The sequence below is a fragment of the Gambusia affinis genome, linkage group LG17 (genome assembly GCF_019740435.1).
Source record: "Gambusia affinis linkage group LG17, SWU_Gaff_1.0, whole genome shotgun sequence".
In the NCBI taxonomy this organism is placed as follows: Eukaryota; Metazoa; Chordata; class Actinopteri; order Cyprinodontiformes; family Poeciliidae; genus Gambusia; species Gambusia affinis.
Window position 1 is genome coordinate 14319287 of NC_057884.1, and position 20784 is coordinate 14340070.

General features: G+C 35.9%; 1 protein-coding gene across 5 annotated transcripts; it reads left to right on the forward strand.

Moving 5' to 3' along the window:
* Positions 1-6134: 6134 nt before the first annotated feature.
* On the forward strand, positions 6135-20778 carry LOC122819396 (calsenilin-like). 5 transcript variants are annotated; one of them, XM_044096086.1, is made up of 10 exons: positions 6135-6343; positions 10693-10885; positions 14555-14557; positions 16170-16294; positions 16950-17019; positions 17233-17303; positions 18177-18284; positions 18363-18467; positions 18634-18696; positions 18776-20778. In XM_044096086.1, the coding sequence occupies exons 1-10, from the start codon at positions 6338-6340 to the stop codon at positions 18821-18823; spliced, it is 792 nt and encodes a 263-aa protein (XP_043952021.1). In that variant the 5' UTR covers positions 6135-6337; the 3' UTR covers positions 18824-20778. The 5 variants fall into 5 exon arrangements, with proteins under 5 accessions (XP_043952021.1, XP_043952023.1, XP_043952022.1 ...); XM_044096088.1 differs by lacking the exon at positions 14555-14557 and adding an exon at positions 13959-13961 and having other exon boundaries at positions 10711-10885; XM_044096087.1 differs by lacking the exon at positions 14555-14557.
* The last annotated feature ends 6 nt before the right edge of the window (positions 20779-20784 follow it).

Consider the following 20784-nt stretch of genomic DNA (forward strand, 5'->3'; position numbering starts at 1 on the left):
CTGTGTGCATATTAGTGGGTTTGGGAATAACAGAGCAGAAACAGCTCTATGTATGATGTTGGATGTCAGGTTTCCTGAATGTTTTTATGAAAGCCCTCTCCACCCACAGACAAGAATAAACAAAATCATTAAAACAGTCAAACAATGACAAGGGGGGAGAGGGGGGGTTGCAGGAAGTGAAATTCACAGGAGAAAAGAAGAGACATCCTGCATGAAATCATAGATTCCTGTGTGGATGTTATTGTGCATAGAAATGACAAAACACGTCATATTTATACAAGTCAGTTTTGCAAAACTTTAATGTAGAGTTTTGCGAAAGTATTTATACCCCTGGAAACGTATAGCTTTTTATTATGTTCTAACTGAAAACAACAGTTTTTTTCCCCAGGGTTTTATGAGATAAATTAATTGTGAAGTAAAAGTAACACAATGCATTATGGTTTGTTTCATAAATATAAATCTAAGAAAAGTCCAACTCTGTCTTTCCGACACCTCTAAATAAATAAAAAAAAACTGATCAGCTAGGAGTTAAAGACAGCTCTGCAAAGTATTCACAAATGCAAAACCACACATTTAAGATTTTTTTTTTTTGTAAAAAGTCTTAGAAAACAATTTCTTCTATTTTACTAGCATGCCACTTGTTGGTTTATCCCAATAAACTTTAGAGGAGTTCATGGATGTAATGTGACGTAACATCAGCTTCCTCTGTTAATATTTTTGCATGAGGTTTACACAATCTGAGGTTTTGATTGCGTTGGTTCAATAAATAAAGTTTGTTCTGAAGAAAGCTACGAACCCCGACAGCTTACAAAAATTACAAGATGTTACATCAGGCTCTGTAAACTAACTCAGCCGGTCAGTGTTTGTTTATTGTAAAATACTTCTGGGATGTAAACTCATCAGTTAAATTGAGACTACATCAATGATCATCTTAAAAGTGCAGGAACTTTTCTGGAGGCTTCGCTTTGCTGAATACTTGTCAAGCTGAAGAGACAAATCTTATCTTGCAAAACACCATCTTTATGTTTTCTGGTGTGCTGTTTATAATAACAATGAATGTTAATTTGTAAGCTTTAAATTAGGTTTTTTTGATTGATCAAATAGCCATGTTCCAATTTACATCTCTGCAAACAATGATCAATTATCTGTGCTTTTTGGGCATCCAAAACAACTTTTCCCTCACTCTCAGATTCAACCGTGTCAGGACTGAGCTCTGTTCATGGTGGGGACGTTATCAACAGAAATATTGTTCCTAAAACAAATGCTGTTTAGGGAACCATAAAACTGTAGGCCATCTCTTTTCAAAGGTGTCTACTTTGGTTCAGGTTTCACGTTGTTTCAAATCCTAGAAACTTTCAGAAAGTGCTTTGTGATTATTATTTTACCTCACATACGTCTGTCCAACAGGAAGTTCCTTTAAGTGTGCACTTTGAAGGACAACCCCTTCGCTGGCACACTACAGCGCCTTTGGAAGGATGTCATGCTCAGTGGCGTCCTCTGGTGGGAAACTGAGAACTAAGAGGATTTGTAATTTATTTAATAGTGATGTAAACTAAATATCTCCCATACCGCATATGTAATTTGGTAAAATAAATATCTTTATTCATAATCATCCTCCTTGATTCTTCAAATGTAACAGAAATCATTCTCTGAGGTAGGTAACTGATTTCAAAACTATCTTTTCACAGGTTTTGAGACTATTTACATTCAGGACATTCCAATTGTAATCGTGCACACAAAGGTAGAATATAAAACAATCATTTGTATCCAACAATTGTTGCACATTTTTCAACTGATAGACAAAAAAAATTCAGGTTTTAGTGGCTCAGAAAAATCAGAGGTAGGATTTTATTTTTTATTATTATTATTTTTTTTACATTGTCCTGCATCTTTGAGTTGCAATATAAAGAACAGCTATTCTGTTACTTTGTTTTGTTGTTTCTCATATTTCTTTGCGTTGCACTCAGGCAGGAATGCAATCAGAAAGTTTTAAGGGTCTGTTCATATAAAGAGGCAACTACTCTTGGGATGGCCACTCTGCCCTTTTCTCTCCTAAACTCATTTGAATAAAGTATTTCATCCATTTACCACAGATGCAATCCAGACACAACCTTCATTATGCACAATATCTACAAAATTAAAAGGAAGTCCAGTGTAAATCATCTTGAAGCTTGATGCTTTTAAAAAGAGCCGAACATGCTCCATGTCTGTTTATTTTAACATGGACATCCTGACACATAGATTGCAGAAGCCTTGCAGAAAATCAGGTCGCACATGCAGAGTGTGTTGCATTAGTTATGATGTGCAGTGACTGGAAAGAAGAGACAGGCAGTAAGATATAAAAGTTTTATCTGCTCTACCGCATGCGTACTGTGGATTTGCAGGAAGGAGAGTGAAATAACGGCACGTAGTTTGATTAACCTGCGACCTTCAGTGCTGCCTAACACTGATGATTAGCACAACATTTACGAACGTAATGAAAATAGGGAAGGGATTAGAGCTGGAAAGTTAATTAAAGAATCAAAGGTGCTCCTGTATTATAATTTTTATCATCCTCATGGGTGAAAAATCCAAGAGTGGGCCAACAAAGGAAAGTGGAGAGGTCTTTCTTTTGGTTTAAATTATAAAATTCATTAAAGACAAAGCTGAAAAGATTTGATCAACCAGACAATGAGCAAAAAAGACATTTTCAATTTTCACAGGATAAGTGTTGCAATGCTGCACATCTATTTATGGCAGCAGTGAAAATGATTTAAAGGTGAACCAAATCTGCAATTAAATCCAGTCTAGTTAATCAACTTTTTTTTTTAATCTACATTTGAATCAACCTGGATGAATAGCAAAATATCAACACATACAGTTACATCTGAGTATTTTAATCTCATGAGATAAACAAATATATGAAAGTACTTTCTGATAAAAAAAAAAAACTATGAGCAGCCATATGTGCACATGCAGTCAAGCATGTCAGCTCAGAGAGAAGCCCAACATTTATGAGAAGAGAGGAAATAAAAGAAAATCTTCTTTAGACACACTCAAATACATTCCCAGAGCACATCTGTTCTGAACAACACAAACCCTGAATTAAACCCAGAGCTGGTGTGGATGGCACCTGGGAAACTGGAGGCTAAAAATAACCTTGTTGTCTGCAGAAAGAGAGGAAACTGTAGGAGGACGCACATCTCGACGTTATTGAGTTTGAACACGTCTCTCACTGTAGAGAATGTTGCTGGAGGTGTTATTACAGCTTTACATTGTTTTCTTGACAATAAATAGAAAAAGAAAACATTTGGATCCAAACATTAAATGTATATATTGAGCAATAAATCTCACAGCAGCCCTTCAGCTCTAATAACTCTGGTTACTAGTGTTTTGAAACTGATAACCAAAATGGTTTTACTGGCTGTGATAAATGCTTATATTTGCATAAAAATATCTATAGGTTAGGTAAACAGCAGTGAAAAAAAGACAACACTTGTTTTCCTCTTTCACAGTCACAACCTAATAAAATTCAATAACAGACACTTCTTTAAACCACAGAAGCACAGTGAAATGGAGAAAGTGTAAAAAAGTATGAATGAAAAACAGCAGTGCATAGCAGACAAGAAGAAAGCTTAAAGTTGCCAGAGTAATGATGTTGAAATACTGACAACTGGCATCAGAGTTGCAGAAGTTGTAATAGCAAAGTCTCTTCTTCGAGTTAAAGAAGTGAAGTTTGCATGGTGATTTATTTCCAATATCTGAAAGCAGTAGCATGGGAACCCAACAAACCGGCACCCTGTCAAGGGATTTAAGGATCCCAGTTCATCTCAAATTTGCTACAGTGGAGAAATCCAGTTTATGACAATAGCTGTAATTCAGAAAACCCTCAATATCTTTTCTCTGGACCAGTGTTGTTACTCCAATGTAACAAGTCCATGGAGCTAAAATACTTTATTTTTAGTGAAGCTCTTCAAGTCTCACTTTTCTCTAAATAATCAGTCATGTTGTCCTTGTGAGGGTTGAGCTGAATTTCAGTATAACCTGTGCATATTGCTCCCATATTTATATTTATATTTAGTCTTGTACACCTGTAAATAAAAATTTATATCCTGTATAGCACTTCTGGATAGATGCAAACTACAATTCGTTGCTTATACTTGTGACAGTGCAATGATAATAAAGTTTAATTCTATTCTATTGTATTCTATAATCTATCAGACATTTTGTGAAAATATGAAAAAATATTAATTTTTTACCTCATACAAGACTTGTTGGCACCACCATCATCTGATTGTTTAATCACTGCTTGAGTGATAAAGTCAGTCCGAGTTGTCATACTGGAATCCTTAAGTTAAATTTAATAAATTTTAATACAATTTTTACTGCCTTCTGATTATTTTACAACTATCACAAAACTAAGTTTCAAGTGTTAATCAACGACGTTTCTAACATTTAATGTGTGGATCTGTTTTCAAGTCTTGCCTACAAGGGAAAGGTTAATCCTAGACATTGAGGAAATTATACTGATAAATGTTTCTATCAAAACTGAAGGCCACATCTGTTTTTACCCCTGCATTGGTCACACAATGAGAGGTCACAACAGAGAGCAAAAGGAGAACTGGAGGAAAAGTTAGAACAAAATAGCTTTTTTTATATATATATATTCAATAAATTTAAAATACTTCTTATTGGCTGTGTTTAGCTTGTAGCAGTAAGCTAAACACAGAAATAACCATGGCAATACAACTAAATTAAATTTTACTCCATATATGTCTTGGTTAGTTGTGCAGGCAACCCAAAACACATTCATCTGAAAAAAAAGATGAAAATGTATCAACAATACCTTCATGGCGATTTAGCACCTAGGCTTATATCTGCACTATTAGAGGAAAGAAAGTTATTTTCTTTTGTTGGACTTATTCTGATCAGCTGCAAGGTGTGAAGTCCTGGAGGAGCTGGTCCTGAATCAATCACCTCCATAAACTCTTAAGATGGCAAAAGATGCATGTATAAACAAACCATTTTTGAAGAAATATAATGATTTAGCTGACAGAATCTCCCTCAGACACCTTGTTCACCTTGACAAAGTTTCCCTCTTTGTTTAACTTTCATAAATTGTGATTGCAAAACACATTTTGTTTTTTTTAGTATACAATTTTGAACAAGAAAACTTAGTTGAGCTTCTGAAGCTAAACATCAGCAGATACCTGACAGTTTAGGGTTATTAAACATTTTTAACTTGTGCTCACAAAGTCAAATATGTCCTCTATAATGTTCTTCCTGCAGTTTACCAAAGCATACGCTTCATCTTGGTTTAGACAGACTGCAGAAAATATCCTCCACCTTCACAGTTCAAGATAAAATTTCAGAGTATTTTTGGAAGCTTCCTGTACTCAGATTAATTTACTCTTCCAGATAACATGAAACCCCGACTGGATGCACAGAATGTTCCCCAATTCAGATTAAATTTATCCTTTCAAAGTTAAAATGAAGGGAAGTGCACTTGGTGGGGTTTTTGTCAGAAGTTACATGACGATTATGTTTTAATGTGTTGCTGTCTGAGGTGTAATAAAACAAAGAAAACACTGGCAAATGCTCACTAATGTAACAATAAAACAAAACAGGAACAGAAGTTATGAAATTATGATAAAATACTAAAAATCCACATAATAGAGACCTTAAAAAATAAAATTTCACATCAATTACCTTTTCAGAAATTGTGTATAAAATAAAAATGATTATTCTAGAGAATTAACACCTCAAAAAATAAGACAAAAAAAGACAAAAATTGTTGCTTTTGCAGTCTAGAAGAGTATAAAGTGTTCCAACATTCTTATATGAATAATTTAATATTCCTGACTTCAACGTAAACTAAAAAAGCACATACAAAAGACTTCCACAACTTTGGTCATTCTGCTTTCGCAAAACAAAACAACACAAAATGTTGTCAATCTTAGCAAACTGTTGGAGCAATGAGAATTGTGTTATTTAATGTAGACAAGATTACAGCAATCTTTTTTCTTATTTCCTCAGAGAGTCTCACGCTGTCTGAGTCTACACCCACATCTCCCACACAGCTTATAATCTGGCTCTTTTAATAACATCTGTCACGATGTAAACACCTGATCCACACCTCCCTTCCCCCTGTTCTGTTCTGGCACTTCACCATCCGACTGTCACAGCTTTACGACGCTGATCCTCCAGCCGGCGTGTGAGCAGCTCCGCTCCTCCTTTAAATATCCGCTGTCCGTCTGATGAAGCTGAAGCTGCTGCTGCAGTTCAGTGAGGGTCGTCAGGAGGAGGAGGGCTGCTGTACGCGACTTTTCTTCAAAGGAGCATCTAAAATCCAGACGCAATGCAGGTACAGGAGGAATTTATCACTTTTTTTTACGTGTTACCAATTGAGATTCAAGCAGCATGTGGATGGATGTTTTAGTTACTTATGAGAGCCCTGTATTGGTTTGGGATTTTATCACTTCAAAATAAAGTACCTTGAATCAATTTTAGGGACAAACTTATGTGTATACAACCTAAAAGTGGTCAATGTTTCCACGATAAAAAGTTTGAAAACATTGTAAGTGTAAATTTATTGTAGATGTGCTTGAATTTAAAGTTGCAAGAAGAAAAGTGTTGCGTTTGAGATTTCATTCAAGGGCAGATGTTTTGTTTAAAAGTATCTGAAAACAAGACTAAAATGTAAATTTGTGATTAGGTAAGTGAAAACATGTCAGAACGCAGAGGTAAAAATAGAAAAGAAATTTAATGAGAAACTGAAAGTCTGCATATGGTGACAGAGATCGTGACAGAAGCTCCATGTGGGCAAAATCATGCTGTACCATATGTGAAGATCAGCAGTGGTCCGTTTCCCACTGAGTTCATAACCCTTCAGATGATTTCCTGGAGAATGTCACAGTGCAACACGTCTGTTGATGATAAACCTTTTTTTATTTTAAACCAAAGCTTCCTGGAAAGCAGCGGCAGAAAAATGTAGGTATCTTCTGTAGGACATAGAATGTAACTTTGTATATTTCCTACATTTAAGCACAAGTATTATCATGGCATTAAAACATGTTGCTGACATGAAAATAAATTTTGATTGCAAAACTTAAGGCATTTAGATGCTTTTCAGACTGTTCACATGGATCTGTGCTGCATAAATGTATGAGACTTCACTTTGCTCTTCATGCATTTTTAAGAATAATCGTGTGGGTGGCGCGAATACACGTTTACAGGTGCATGATGGTTACCTTTCATGAAGATTTGGAGGGTTCATCAAGCATTGCTTTAGTCATCGTTCACAAAGTCGGAGCCATCACACACCTCAACACAGCAGCTGTAACTTTGATCTTTTATTGAAGGAGTTTAAAGGTGTGTAAATTATTGAGCAACACACTGGATGCTGCACTGTCTCTGTATTCAAAAAGGGTGAAAAGGGGGACCAAGATGCTCTCCAAACAACAGTTTTGTCTTTTATCAAAACATCTAGCTGTTAGCTTTATTATTTTAAACATGAAAACAAGGCAATCTCATTTATGCAGCACATTTTAGCAACAAGGACATTCAAAGTGCTTCATATGCTAAAAACATAAAACAACAATCAAAGAAAAAAAACATTATTTTGCAGTGGAATAATATGGGAATATAATGAACAATTAGAATCCAGATAAAAATGATGGTCCAGTTAACATCAATCCGAAGCAACTCTGAACAAGTGGAGTTCCAGCCTTGATTTGAAGATTTGTTTCAGTAGTTTTGCTGTTTTCTGGAAGCTTGTTCCAGATCAGAGGAGCGTAAAAACTGAATGCTGCGGCTCCACATTTTGTTCTGGGGATGCTGAGTAGACTTGAACCAAAGCCTGAGAGGTCTGGAAGGTTCCTATTCAGTGATTTATAAACTAATAAAAGTCTATTTTTTGAGCTATAGGGAACCAGTGTAAGGACTGGGTTTGGTGAGAACACGAGGTGCAGCTGTCTTAATGATTTTCTTAGCCAGACCTGAGAAGACACTGGCAGTAATCAATGTGACTAAAAATAAACTCATGGATGAGTTTCTCAAGATCTTATTGGGATATTAGTCCTTTAATACCAGAAATCTTTCTAGATGACAGAAGGCTGACTTTGTAATTGTCCCTATTGTGGCTCTGAAAGTTCAGGTCTGAGTGTGAGGATTTGGTTTTTCTGTGTGTCAGTTTAGTTTCTGTCTCGTCTCCCCCTAGATTGTTCCCAACTGTCTCTTGTTTTCCCTCATTACTTTCCCTGTGTATTTATACTGTCATGGAAAATTACTATAAGGTCACATTTGCTGGTCATGTCATATGATATGCTTATGAACTATCACCAAAAGAATTATTTGGGTTTCATGTAGAAGATTAGAAGTTGTTTTTCCACTACTGCGTCAGAACCAGACTATCTCTCCCTTTGTTTAATTCTTTATCGTTGGTATAAAACTCATGTGTTGTCTCTGCCTGGCAGAGCTTAGCAAGCTTTTCATTCAGACCTGCTTCATTACTGATTGTCCTACAAGCTCTCTGTATTGTGCACAATATATGAATAAACCTGATTGAGTGATTTCACCTGAACAGTGCTTGGAAATAGAATTTTTTCCACGACAATACCCAGCTGTGTCTCTTGTTCCCTGTCAGGTCCTCGTCTTTTGTCAGAAGTTTAATGTCATTTGTTAAATGCACATACCAGTTGCTAACACCTGTGCTGCCTGGATTTTTTGTGTTCTGTATGATTTCCATTAAACCATCATATTTGCACTTCAATCTGGGTCCTACCGCGTTTCTCCTCACCACCAAACACTCCACTTCATGACACTGAGTCCATCATTACACCCGGATTTTGTGTGTAATGATGTGATTATAATAGTCGAAGCTGTGCACTGACTTTACTACTCTCCCAAAGGGCTTTCAGATTTGTTCTGATTCTGTATCATGTAGAACTGTAGGCAATAAGCCAATTAATAGCACGATAAATTAAAACAAACTCAATAATTTCCATTTGTATAATTTATCATTTTTCTGTTTTCCCTGTCTCTTTCTACCAAACCCTGGATGACAAAAATCTTCAGTCTTGTGTATTTGTCTCAAATTGACCATTTTTTTGAAGGGGAGTTTTGTTTACAGAGACTTCTTAATTCATTTTATTTGTTGTTTCTGTCCCTGTGACACACTGGCGACCTGTCCAGGGTATACCCCGTCTCTCGCCCGGGAACGTTAGCTGGAGATAGACACCAGCACCACTCCCAATCCCACTAGGGATACAGAAAATGGATGGGTGGATTCTTTTCCAGTGTTAAATGTTCATTAGAATTTAAAGTTAATTGATCTTTGAGAATTTGCTCTTGAATTTGTTCTCAAGTAATAACTTGACCATTTTCAAGTTATTGCTTGAAAATGGTCTTGAAACAACAATTTTAAATTGCTTATCGCAATAACTTTTGGGACAACTTATTGTCCAGCAAAATTTGTTGTCATAACAGACCTCGAATCATATAAAGAAACTGTGCTCAGTTGTTTCAGTCTCTGTCAAAGAAGATAAATTATTGAATTGCAAATGTCATTTATGGGAATTGTAATTTATTCTTAAATATCTGCTGCTCAGCAACTCTTCCCTCTGTTCACTAAATCATTCACTGTAGTGTGCTAAAGAGCTGTGTTCAACATGTTTTAGTTAAGTTTCTGTAAAAGTGTAATGAGGGTAGCTGAAGACAGTAAGTAAGAAAGTGAGAGATTTTCTGCAGAACGGCAGCAGTTGCAGGCACTGGTGAAACAAGTCAGAGTCGGGCCGGGGGGCGGGGCTAACGACCGGGCCTTAAACCCAAATAATAAACTTAAACTCGGCGCAGACTTTATGAATAATGTCAGAGTTGCTACCTGTAACTAGTCCGGCTCCTTCGCTGGGCTCGCAATCTGAATCGCTGCCAACAAAAAAGTTCTTTTCATTTCCAAGTCGAGGAACAAAATATGCGTCCAGTTTTTGGCTTTTCCTTGATCTCTTTTTTCCCATCCTTTTCACTTTGCCGCTCCATGGAGCTCCACTCATGTTAACTTAGTCTGTAGAAATGCACTAGCTAGTTCGCCATCTGTTGCCAAGTGACTGATGATGACGGCTGGTGACAAGTTTTACCCAGAATACACTTGGAAACAATAAGGACGATCCACTTAATTTTGTGTGTCATGAAGTAAAATGTAAATAAAGCCAGTCATGTAGCAAAACATTCTATTCAATATTTTACACCCACTATGTCACTAAAATTACTTGGTCTTATAAAGTTTATGGCAACCATGAGTCAATAATGACTATAATCTACTGGGACACCATAATATATAGTCCTACATACACCACACTCAACAGGAGAGGGCTCATTTCTCCAGCTCTCATCAGATGTGATAAACGCTTTGATTCCTGACGTCATATTCCAACACAGTCTCACTCCCGACTCCTGTGTTGCATATTCTGCCTCCCTTCTGGGGGCCAGCGCCCCCTGACTCTCCGCCCCTGGTTGTAGGTATGCAATTCAGAGCCAGAACCATCAGAATGTTATCTGCTGCCAATCGTAAGAAAGGTTTCAGGATCTCCATAATGGAAAAGCTGTTATCATGAGGGTCCCTCACCAACTTTCTGTAATATCACATCAAAACAACCTTTAATTAAATAATAGTCAATTAATGCATTAATGTAGAGTCACACCAAATCAGGAGATTAGTTTGGTTCTCTTCTGCAGGCAGAGAAGAAGACTGTGGATGGCGATTTGCTCCCTGATGCCAACGGCAAAGATCCCAGCCCAGGGGGACAAACAGAGGGCTCAAAGTGGGAGAGGCCCCGGCTTTCACGCAAATCGCTGATGAAGTGCTGCCTCGTCAAGTGGATAATCGCCAGCACCACGCAGCAAGGGCCAGGTAGAGACACAGGGGAGGACATCAGAGCAGACTGATGCCCAGAATGATAAAACATGACAGGCCAGAGTAGGAATATTACAGTAGAGATGTACACCTTCCTACAGAATGCATAAATTTTGCGGGATCTGCTTCAGCTTTTCATATTTTAAATTTAACATTGCTCACCATCCTCCTTCACTTTCAATATGAAGAGCTTGGAAAAATATTTTCTGGCATCTAATCCCACCTTTTCTAAATTATAATTGCAGAGTTCCTGAATTGAAAACAAACAAACTTCACTTTACATTCTTAACTCACCGCTGCTAGTGCATTTTTATTCTTTCCTTTTAAGCAAAAAATAAATGTATGCTCCTCATTTTTATTTGATTGTGTCTTCACCAAGCCACTCCCATTTGGTTTATTTAAATTATTGGCACCATGCTTCTCTGCAGACATGCTGACACAGACTTATCTCACCTTGTCTCACAAGTATCACATTTGCCTTGTTTTGATATTTCCATGTAATTTTACTTAATGGCATCTTCGGTACTTATAGAGCTTGGCAAAAGAGTTCCTACACCCTGAACTTTTCCCACTTTAGGATTTGTTCTGTTTGTATCCTACTGGTGCAAAACTGGTGAAGACATTCCCAACAAATATGGGTTGTAATTGCCACTAAAGGGAATTCTAATGAGTTTTGATTCAGTTTTTTCATTTGTGTAAAAACTGGAAACCAAAACATTTTCCTTCCACTACACTAATAGTGGTCTATCATATAAAGTCCTAATAAAATGTGTGAAACTTTGTGGTTGTAACAGGACAAAGTGTGCTAAAATTAAAGCGTCATAAATACTTTTACAAGACGCAGCAAATAATAAAAGGAGCGAGAAATTATACATTCAAGAAAACAACGTGGGCAGCTAATTGGCTAACTGTTAAGCCTTTAAAGTGTCTTCAGAAACTAAAAACTAAATAATCAAGCAGACCGAAAATAGGAAATACATATACTTATATATTTTATTTACAAGTAAATCTACAGTAGATTCACACATCTGCTACTTGAACTGCACAAAACTAATGTAAAGTTTTATCTAGGGTTATTTAGTGCGTGACAACTTTCTCGTCACATTACAATTACCTTGTCGCCATCTAGTGGTTTTTAAACTTAAGAGCATCTATTTATTCACTCTTCATCTTCGAGGCCTATTGACTGGAAGAGAACAGAAAGAAAACTGTATCTTTTGGACTGAAAGAGCTTAAAAGAATCCATTCACAACCAGATATAGGAAGAAAACATGCTAGTAAAAACCAAAAGGCATGCAAAATTCTTGTTAGCTCAACAAGTTTGTTTTATCTCTTTGAAAATAGAGGAAACAAATCATTATTTTGCTTATTTTTCTTTTCAATTTGAAGTTTAATTAAACCTGTTTGAAACTGAAATGTTGCCTTCTTGAGCTTTTTTATGGAATACAGTATTGTGAAAATAAAATAAAACCAGAAACCCAAAAGTTCAGCAAAAATAAAGTTCATTATGAAATGAGAAGTGACTGCTTGTGATAAATAAACTAGATTAGCCTTTTAGCTTTAATGCTGCTTTCTCTGCAGCCATTAAATCCTGGTGATGAGGCCAAAGACTGCTCTGCCTGTATCTTTGCATGTTTAATTCACTGCTCTCCATTTCTATTTAATAGAAGAAAATGTGAGTCAGCACTTCTTGTCATATTTTTATGTTTTTGCTTTTAATGCAGGCAGTTATGTGCAGCACTTTGCTTTAGTAATACTTAATAAATAAAACTGGTAAAGACAATAAGGAAAACTTAGGTGAAAGAAGAACAGGATGGTGAGAACATTCGACAAAACAATAACTGGGATTGTACAGTTTTATACTTTAGTGTGGGATATATTAGATGTGACAGCTAAGACGTGGTACTAGCTTCAAAATTCTATATAAATGGAGCAATACTGCATTTCCAATGAGATCTTTTGCATCTGTGCTACTAAAATGCTATAAATAATATCATATGCTAATATTTCTTTGGGATTTTGGCAGGGTTTTCTTTTAGTTTATCATACTTTTTAATGGATGAGACACAAGTTAGCTGACCAATACTGGTGAAACTTCAAAGAAACATGAATCCTGCTTCAAAATGCACATGCTGCACACTTTCTCTGACCAATATTTTAACTCCCACTGATTGATTAGCACTCCCCGATACTTAAACTGAGTCCATTAGGTTTTGCAGACTCATCAGTTGTGAACTATCCCCACATTCTTCTTCACTTGCACTGTGTTGCAAACCTACCTGATCAAAATGTTTGTGCACATGTGTGAAATACTTTATTTACACAACCATTCAACCTCTGGTTTGTAAATCAAACTTCAGATTTACACAGAAAAGAATTTACCTTTTCTGAAGTAAACCCTTTTCTGAAGGATTTAGAAAAGGGAAATAAAAAAGGTGGAATATTCAACCTTCACAACTTGAATATTCCACTATCCAGTTTAATCACATTAAAAAATACCCAGTCACAAACGTCTGATATTTGCTTGCATGTGATTAAAACCACTTTACTTACTGAGGCTATCACTGACCAAGTGTGGAGATACAGGCAGCATTACACAGGCTCATTTGGACTAAGTGCTACTCAAATCCCAGCCATCAGCAGATGTGGATCAATGCTTGGTTTTACAGTTTGCATCACTGAAATGACGGGGCTCATAAAGTCACAGACCATTAGTAAAGAAATTCCTTCACCAAGAACTTCCTATCCCCACTGGCACCACCCTTAAACACACGCGTACACACCTGCTTCACAGCAGACGACTGGAGCTAAACCTGGAAATGAGGCTCAGATGGATGTTTTTGCAAATTAGGACAACTTTGGACTTTTTTTTTTTTTTTTGGTGATCTGAGTTTCTGACTTTTATTTTTACTGAGGCACCCTAGTCAAACTTGTCAAACTTGGGCAGCAGGATGTTCCTCATTCATGTGTTATCCTTTTTCTCGGCTGGCCAGTGGTGTGAATCAGTTCATATCTGCTGATGCTGGTGCAATATCTCTGATGAAATGATGGGGCTTGATGGTTGAAGGAGATGGTAGGCAGCAGGTGATATTTTTCTACGAAAAAGCTGGATCAATAGATTTGTCAGTTCAAAAAAAGAGACGCTACTTTGCTTTTTTTTTTATGCTTAAATTTTTTCTTCCAGCAGCATTTTCAGAGCTGATATCTAATATAGGTGAATAATGGGGTTAGACGGAATGGAAGTAATTGCCATTGCTGTTGTTGTTGGACTTTTTATTGTTGTTCTCAAACAGTTTGGGATTTGGGAGCCTTTGTCACTGGAAGGTAAGAGTAGGGGGAATTTTGAGTATTTATTAAATGTAATGATGCAACCTTGTTACATTTATAGAGTTTTTCTGATTTAAACCCAATATTTTGTTAATAAAATATTTCCACTTAAGTCTCCTACAGAATATGTCTTCATATCTTTAAATTTCTACATTTTGACTGTTTTCATTAAGCTATCTTAATTAAAAACAGATGTTTATTTGCATGTTTAATGTGTTCGCTTTGTAAAAGTTGCATTTTTATCTCATATTTCTTTTCTTTCCCTCTCATTCCTTCGCCATCTTCCTCACCTCTTCTTTGTCTTGTTCAAATCTGTTCATGTGTGAAATCATTGTAAAGACGGTGAGTAGCTCCAACATCAACAGATTCATTTCCTCCCATTGATTAATGTAATCCTCCTAAACACCTACTCACACTAGTTTGCATTAGTGCCGACTGAACCTTTTTTACATTGTGGACATCTATTTGTCATGCAAGTGGCGCTGATAAATGTGTCACCTAGCAAACATCACGTGCCAAAAGTGATTCAAGGTCATAGATACAAAAGCAATGTCATGAAATGTTTTAGATATATTATAATCAAAACAGGATATGAATCAATTCCATAAATTATAGGTGTATAAAGTCAGAATTATTTAAATGTGCCAATAATAAATGTAGAAATATCTAAATGTAAAACGTATTAATTGAAACTTGCGGAATCTATGACTTATAAATATATATATATATATATATATATATATATATATATATATATATATATATACATACTTTTATTGACTGTATATGCATAGTTTTTGCTCAAATTGCCATGGTTCATAAATAATGTCAAATAAATACAGTATTTTTACATGTAGTAGTTTAAATAAAACTATATAAATTATATTTATTTTTAATAAATAGTAAAAAAAAATCCTAGATAATTAAATGGAAAAACTGAATGTGAAATGTGAAAATCAAATGAAAATGTAAAAATTTAATTTTTTATTATTATTTTATATTTCCCTATGTCACTGTTGTTCATAAAATAGTCCCTAACATTTGAATGGTCACCTTGCAGAGTTTCTTAACTGCAAATGAAGCTCTTTGTTTAAGACTGCTAGCCTTTTCCAAATAAATTAAATTTAAGGCTTAATGCTGTAAAATAGGACTGTCAATTAAATAATTCAGAATGATTAATGCTTTAATCATTTCAATTTTAACATTTAAGTTTAAAATGTATTATTTACTTATTTAGAGTTTTATTTAAGATTTCTCATGTAAATCATTTTGACTTATTTATCTATTTTATTGTGATATTTTGGCACTAAATATTTCCTGTGCTGTAACTCACATTGCAGTTTATCAAATGGAGCGAATAACTGATTAAACTTCATGGCAAGTCTCACTAAGAATCATATTGATAACAGGAGCAGTGGCATTTCCACCCTATTCGTTAATTGTGACACTTTTTGTCCTCCATAATGCAAACAAAGTCTAATCCAAAATAAAGACTTTAACCAGAATATGTGTGTGACTGCCAGGTGTCCACAATGAGGAGGTTAGTTAACTATGTTCATGCACTTATAATTTATTTTTAATCATATCAGCATTATTTTTTATGTACCTACATGTTCACCTAATTTTGCCCCTCTTTCAAACTCAAATTATTTTATCTCGTTTTGTTGATGCCATGTTCTCGTCTCAAACTGCTCATTGTCTGATGCCACTCTGCTTCTCATCCATTTCCTCATCCCTCTTTTGTTCTCTCTCCACCATTGTTCTCAACTTCCTGTTATGTTTCCTAAAAGATGGTGGGTGCTTTTTCTCGTTTTGGTTTTCCAGTGTTTTACCTTCTTCCCTTAGTCTTTCCTTCCTTCCTTTCTTTTTTTTATTTCTTTCTGGTCTTACTGCTGTTTTCTCCCTCTTTTTTTTCTGCTGTCCTCCCCCTGTTTTGTCTGATTCTGTCCGGCAGACACCAGTGACAGTGACCTTGAGCTCTCCATGGTGCGGCACCAGCCAGAGGGCCTCGACCAGCTCCAGGCCCAGACCCAGTTCACCAGGAAGGAGCTCCAGTCGCTCTACAGAGGCTTCAAAAATGTAGGGCAAATGTTTTTAGATATTTGTGTGTAATTACATTTCAGGGTTTTTTTTGGGTTTTTTTTTGAGTGGGTAACTTTTAAAATGTGATTTTGTACCAGATTCCACACAATTTTTGACACCTTCGAAAAAAAATTTGCACAAGAAAAACAACAAAATATAACACATCTAACACTTTTAAAGTTAGGGGTTTCGGTATTTATTTTAGCTTTCTTAACACTTTATGAGTTGTGAAAATAAACCTCTATCTGCCTAATTTGACTGATACTGTATGTTCTCCTGTGTTACCCATTATGAACAGTGGCTAAAGGAAGTCACCTCACTTTTATTCCCCATGGAGAGATGAGGTTATGGGTTACTAATATGTCTTTAAGAAATAAAAGTTGAATCTGTTCTGCATGAATTCTCTTGGTTCTAGTTATTAATTCTTAATGTGTGAATTTTGGTGCTAAACTTACAGTACAGAGTTTTCTAAACATTTCATTGAGAGAACGTGCCACTTCAATAACAGATCAATTTATTTTAAAACTTTTTATACATTTCTGCCAGAGGAGGCAGTGTCAATCTGTCCAGAAGTAAGAATAATTTAGTGATGATTAAATCAAGTAAGTGAAATAAATATAATAATAATTCTAAGTATATCTTCTCTACACAGGAATGTCCCAGCGGGTTAGTAGATGAAGAAACATTCAAAACCATCTACTCACAATTCTTCCCTCAAGGAGGTAACCATGTATAAACTCAGTTTTAAAATGTAAACACTAAAATAATTATTTTAAAGGTGCATTTCATATACTTAATTTTGTCTTAGTTTCCTCTACTAACCTAACAGTGTAGCTCAACAGTTTTCTTTTCTGTACCATGAGAATACCCTGTACATAACTTTTTGTCGAACCAGGGCATTGGTTTTTGAATTTTAATTTCTTATTTTCTTTCAGATGCAACCACATACGCTCATTTTTTGTTCAACGCATTCGACATGGACAGAAATGGTTCCATCCGATTTGAGGTGAGTGTGTCAGCGGCTACAGCTTTGATTAAATTCACAACTATTTAAGTAGTGATCCAGGATGTCGCAAAAATATTAAAGCAAGCATTTGTTAAATTCAACATGTTTTAGGAAAATTGCATATGCTTCACCAACACAAAACAGTAAATAATTGCAAATTGTGTGGCTGCGAGTCTTATGATCTGTAGGTTCCACTAGTTTTGCACAAACTTGGAACATATAAAACATTTTTGCCCTCCATCTTCTTTAAAATAACTCAAGCTCAGTCCAGTTGAATAGAGAACTTCTGTGAGCTTTAAATAATTTCCACACATTCTGATTTGGATTAAGGCCTGGATTGGACTAGGCAATTCTTAATTAAACATGATTACACTTTAATCTAAACTAAAAGTCTCAAAAGTCATAATTTTGTAGCCTTCAAATATGGATCTGCTTCTAAACAATTTTACCAACAAGTAAATTCATAGGAAGATGATAATTTATTTTTGTTCAGGTGTGTTTGACCAGTAATGCAGCTGTTTCCTTTCATTGTACCTGTGGAAGTACAATATGTTATTGTCTTTGTCATACTGCAAGTGAATTTGTACCTCAGTCTAAAGTCTGCTACCTCTAAGCTGTCGGACGTGGCACATGGCCACTCGTTCTGAGGCAGTTCTGCACGCATACATCTGCCTAACTTTTAAGACTTTTATGCATAAAACACTTAAATCACAACTTAGAAGTGATTTACGTTATGAAATATTTTGTGTTGGTCTATCATAGAACAGGGTTGTAATTTGACAAAAGGTGGAAAAGTCCAAGAGTGATGAATACTTTTGCTGGGCCTTGTTGCTTATAGACGACTAAGGAAAAACATTTCAATCTCCTTCACAGGATTTTGTGTTAGGACTGTCAGTTTTGCTTCGAGGCTCTGTTACAGAGAAACTTCGCTGGGCTTTTAATCTTTATGATATCAACAAAGACGGCTACATTACAAAGGAGGTAACAGTTGCAAAACAGTTCCCAAACTAGATACACTGTAGTTCATTGTTCATCTGTCTTTTAATTTTTCTCCTGCAGGAAATGTTAGCAATAATGACCTCTATATATGACATGATGGGCAGGTATACCTTACCCAGCGTACGAGAAGATTCCCCGTTTGAGCATGTGGAGAAGTTCTTCCAGGTGAACTAAAACAATATAGTTTTTATCATTACATCCAAATTTTACATCTATTTCTGGTCAGAGGAGTTTTGATTTCTGTCAAAATTGGCTGAACTTCAAAACGCTTTTCTGATGTCCACTTTTATTCCATTTCTTGAGTGAACAAATCTCTTTTTTTACTTGTTAGAAAATGGATAGAAACAGGGATGGAGTTGTGACAATAGATGAATTCATCGAAACCTGCCAAAAGGTAAAACAATCAAAAAAATTGACAAAATTGACTTGGTAGTAATCACCAAAATCCATGTTGTTTTTCTTTCTCTCAACAGGATGAAAATATAATGGCTTCCATGCAGCTCTTTGAGAACGTCATTTAGTTTCTGCAAAGAAAATTGGACCTTATAATAAATCTTCCTTCAAGCTCTAACACTGAATTAATGCCAATTGTATTCTAACAGAGATAATTTTTGGCAAGAAAACACTTAGGACACATTTATATAAACTAGTAAACCGTTCCTGTAAAATGTGAACATGCAAAGAACTGTGCAGTATCCACCACATCACTTTAAAAGCTATGTTTCTTTGCATGAAAATGTTTTTTTTATATATATATATATATATGAAAAGCATCCTCATTTCAAGATGCGCATGAATGTTTTCCTGCAGTTTAAAAGCATGTGATAAAAACGCTTTGGATGCAAACAAAGGATTTGTTGTCTTTTTTTATGCTCTTTGAGATGTAAGTGCGTGAGAATACTTTATTATGAAATAACACTGTGGTGATTAAACTTTGCTGTGGTGTCCTGGATTTTTTTTATGTTATGTTGGGAAGCATATCTGCCTGTTTAAGTCTAAACTGTGTTTTTGGGAGGAAATTTGCCACATGCTTCTCACGCGCCCCTCAATTCCTAAATGGATGGATAAGAAAGAAAGTCAGACGGTTATTTTTTCTGATACTTATCCAGGCTTGAAAAATCTTTAAATTTCACACTCTTCCAGGCGCATTTGTCCATCTTATTCTGAAAGATTTAAAAAAGACTTCAGATCAGGACTTTGAAATAATTCTCTAGCATTTGGCGTTGATTGACTACTCACTAAACTTGGGTCTAAAGTCCATTTTGCTGTCTGATATATTCTCCCTCAATGAGGCAACTTGATGGAAGCTATATGTTTTAATCACTTCTCACAAGCTGTCATGTAAATCTGGCCTTAAAGATATTAACTTATTTCAAATAACAATTTATTTTACTAAATGGTTTTATATATTTCAGTCCTCATAATGGAACAGCTTTTTATTTAGCCAATAAGGGGGGAATCACCTGCATCAGCAGAAGCATTGAGGCTGTCCTGTAGGCCTGTTGTTGAACATATGAGATTGTTTTTGGGGGCGGGGCTTAACTGGATGCTGGCTGATGGTATGGAGGTGATAATGAAAGCCAAAGGGCTGCTCTGCTGCACTGTAAGTGTTGCTTGAAAAGAGACCACAGCTTCAGCATCAGAACCAATCTGTTGAACAAGACAGGAAGGTAAGGCATCTTTTTTTTCCCCATTAAATGAAAAACTAAAATATTACACTCATCCTATCATCACAAAGGTTAAATCCAGAAGAATCAAACTACAAACGTGGGGAATAAGAACACTTCTAATTTCTCAATTCACTATTTTAAATTTATTAGAAAATGGTATCATTTCCTTGGCAAGTTTTCAGTTTTAAATCAACACCATGCATGAGGTCTGAGTGTTTAGAACTGTAAACACTTCTATTCACTTTTTTACATTTTAGAACTATTCTATTCCTAAATTACATGCACCATGTGTGATATAATATTTAATTGTTGATAAGAAGAAGAAAGTAAAACAACTCCAATATGAAAAGGAGAAATCTGCATCACAGAACCCTCAGCTAATCCCAGTGTTGACAGAGCATGTGGTGGACGGTTCTGGATCTCTGCTGTGTTAGCAGAGGGGAGTGTATGACTTTGTTTGTGCAGTAACAATAAATCAAAAGCCAGTTTGAACACCTGCCAACAGACATATGTCCCCTCTGTCATCCACAAAAACAAATAAAGAGTTCAATATCAACCTAACTAAAGTAGTTTTGAAATTTAAGGCTACATCCTTCAGGTTTGTTCAAACTGTGACTGATGTTTTTTGCAGCTTTCCAATGATGGCTGTTCAGTTGAAGCTTCTCTCATTCTGGGTAGTGATGCTGCTCACAGCTGCTTTGTGCCCCGGGTCGCTCAGCAAGCGAGGAGGCAGCTCCCGAGGTCACGGTAAAGGTGATGGCGATAAAGCGTCCCCATCCCAAGGCCGAGGCCTCTCCAAGAAGGGCCTGAAG

Bases quoted from the DNA above. Each gene is read 5' to 3' on its own strand.
- LOC122819396 (XM_044096086.1), top strand. The intron at 17,304-18,176 runs GTGAGTGTGTCA...TCTCCTTCACAG, and splicing joins ATGGTTCCATCCGATTTGAG to GATTTTGTGTTAGGACTGTC. The intron at 18,697-18,775 runs GTAAAACAATCA...TTCTCTCAACAG, and splicing joins TCATCGAAACCTGCCAAAAG to GATGAAAATATAATGGCTTC.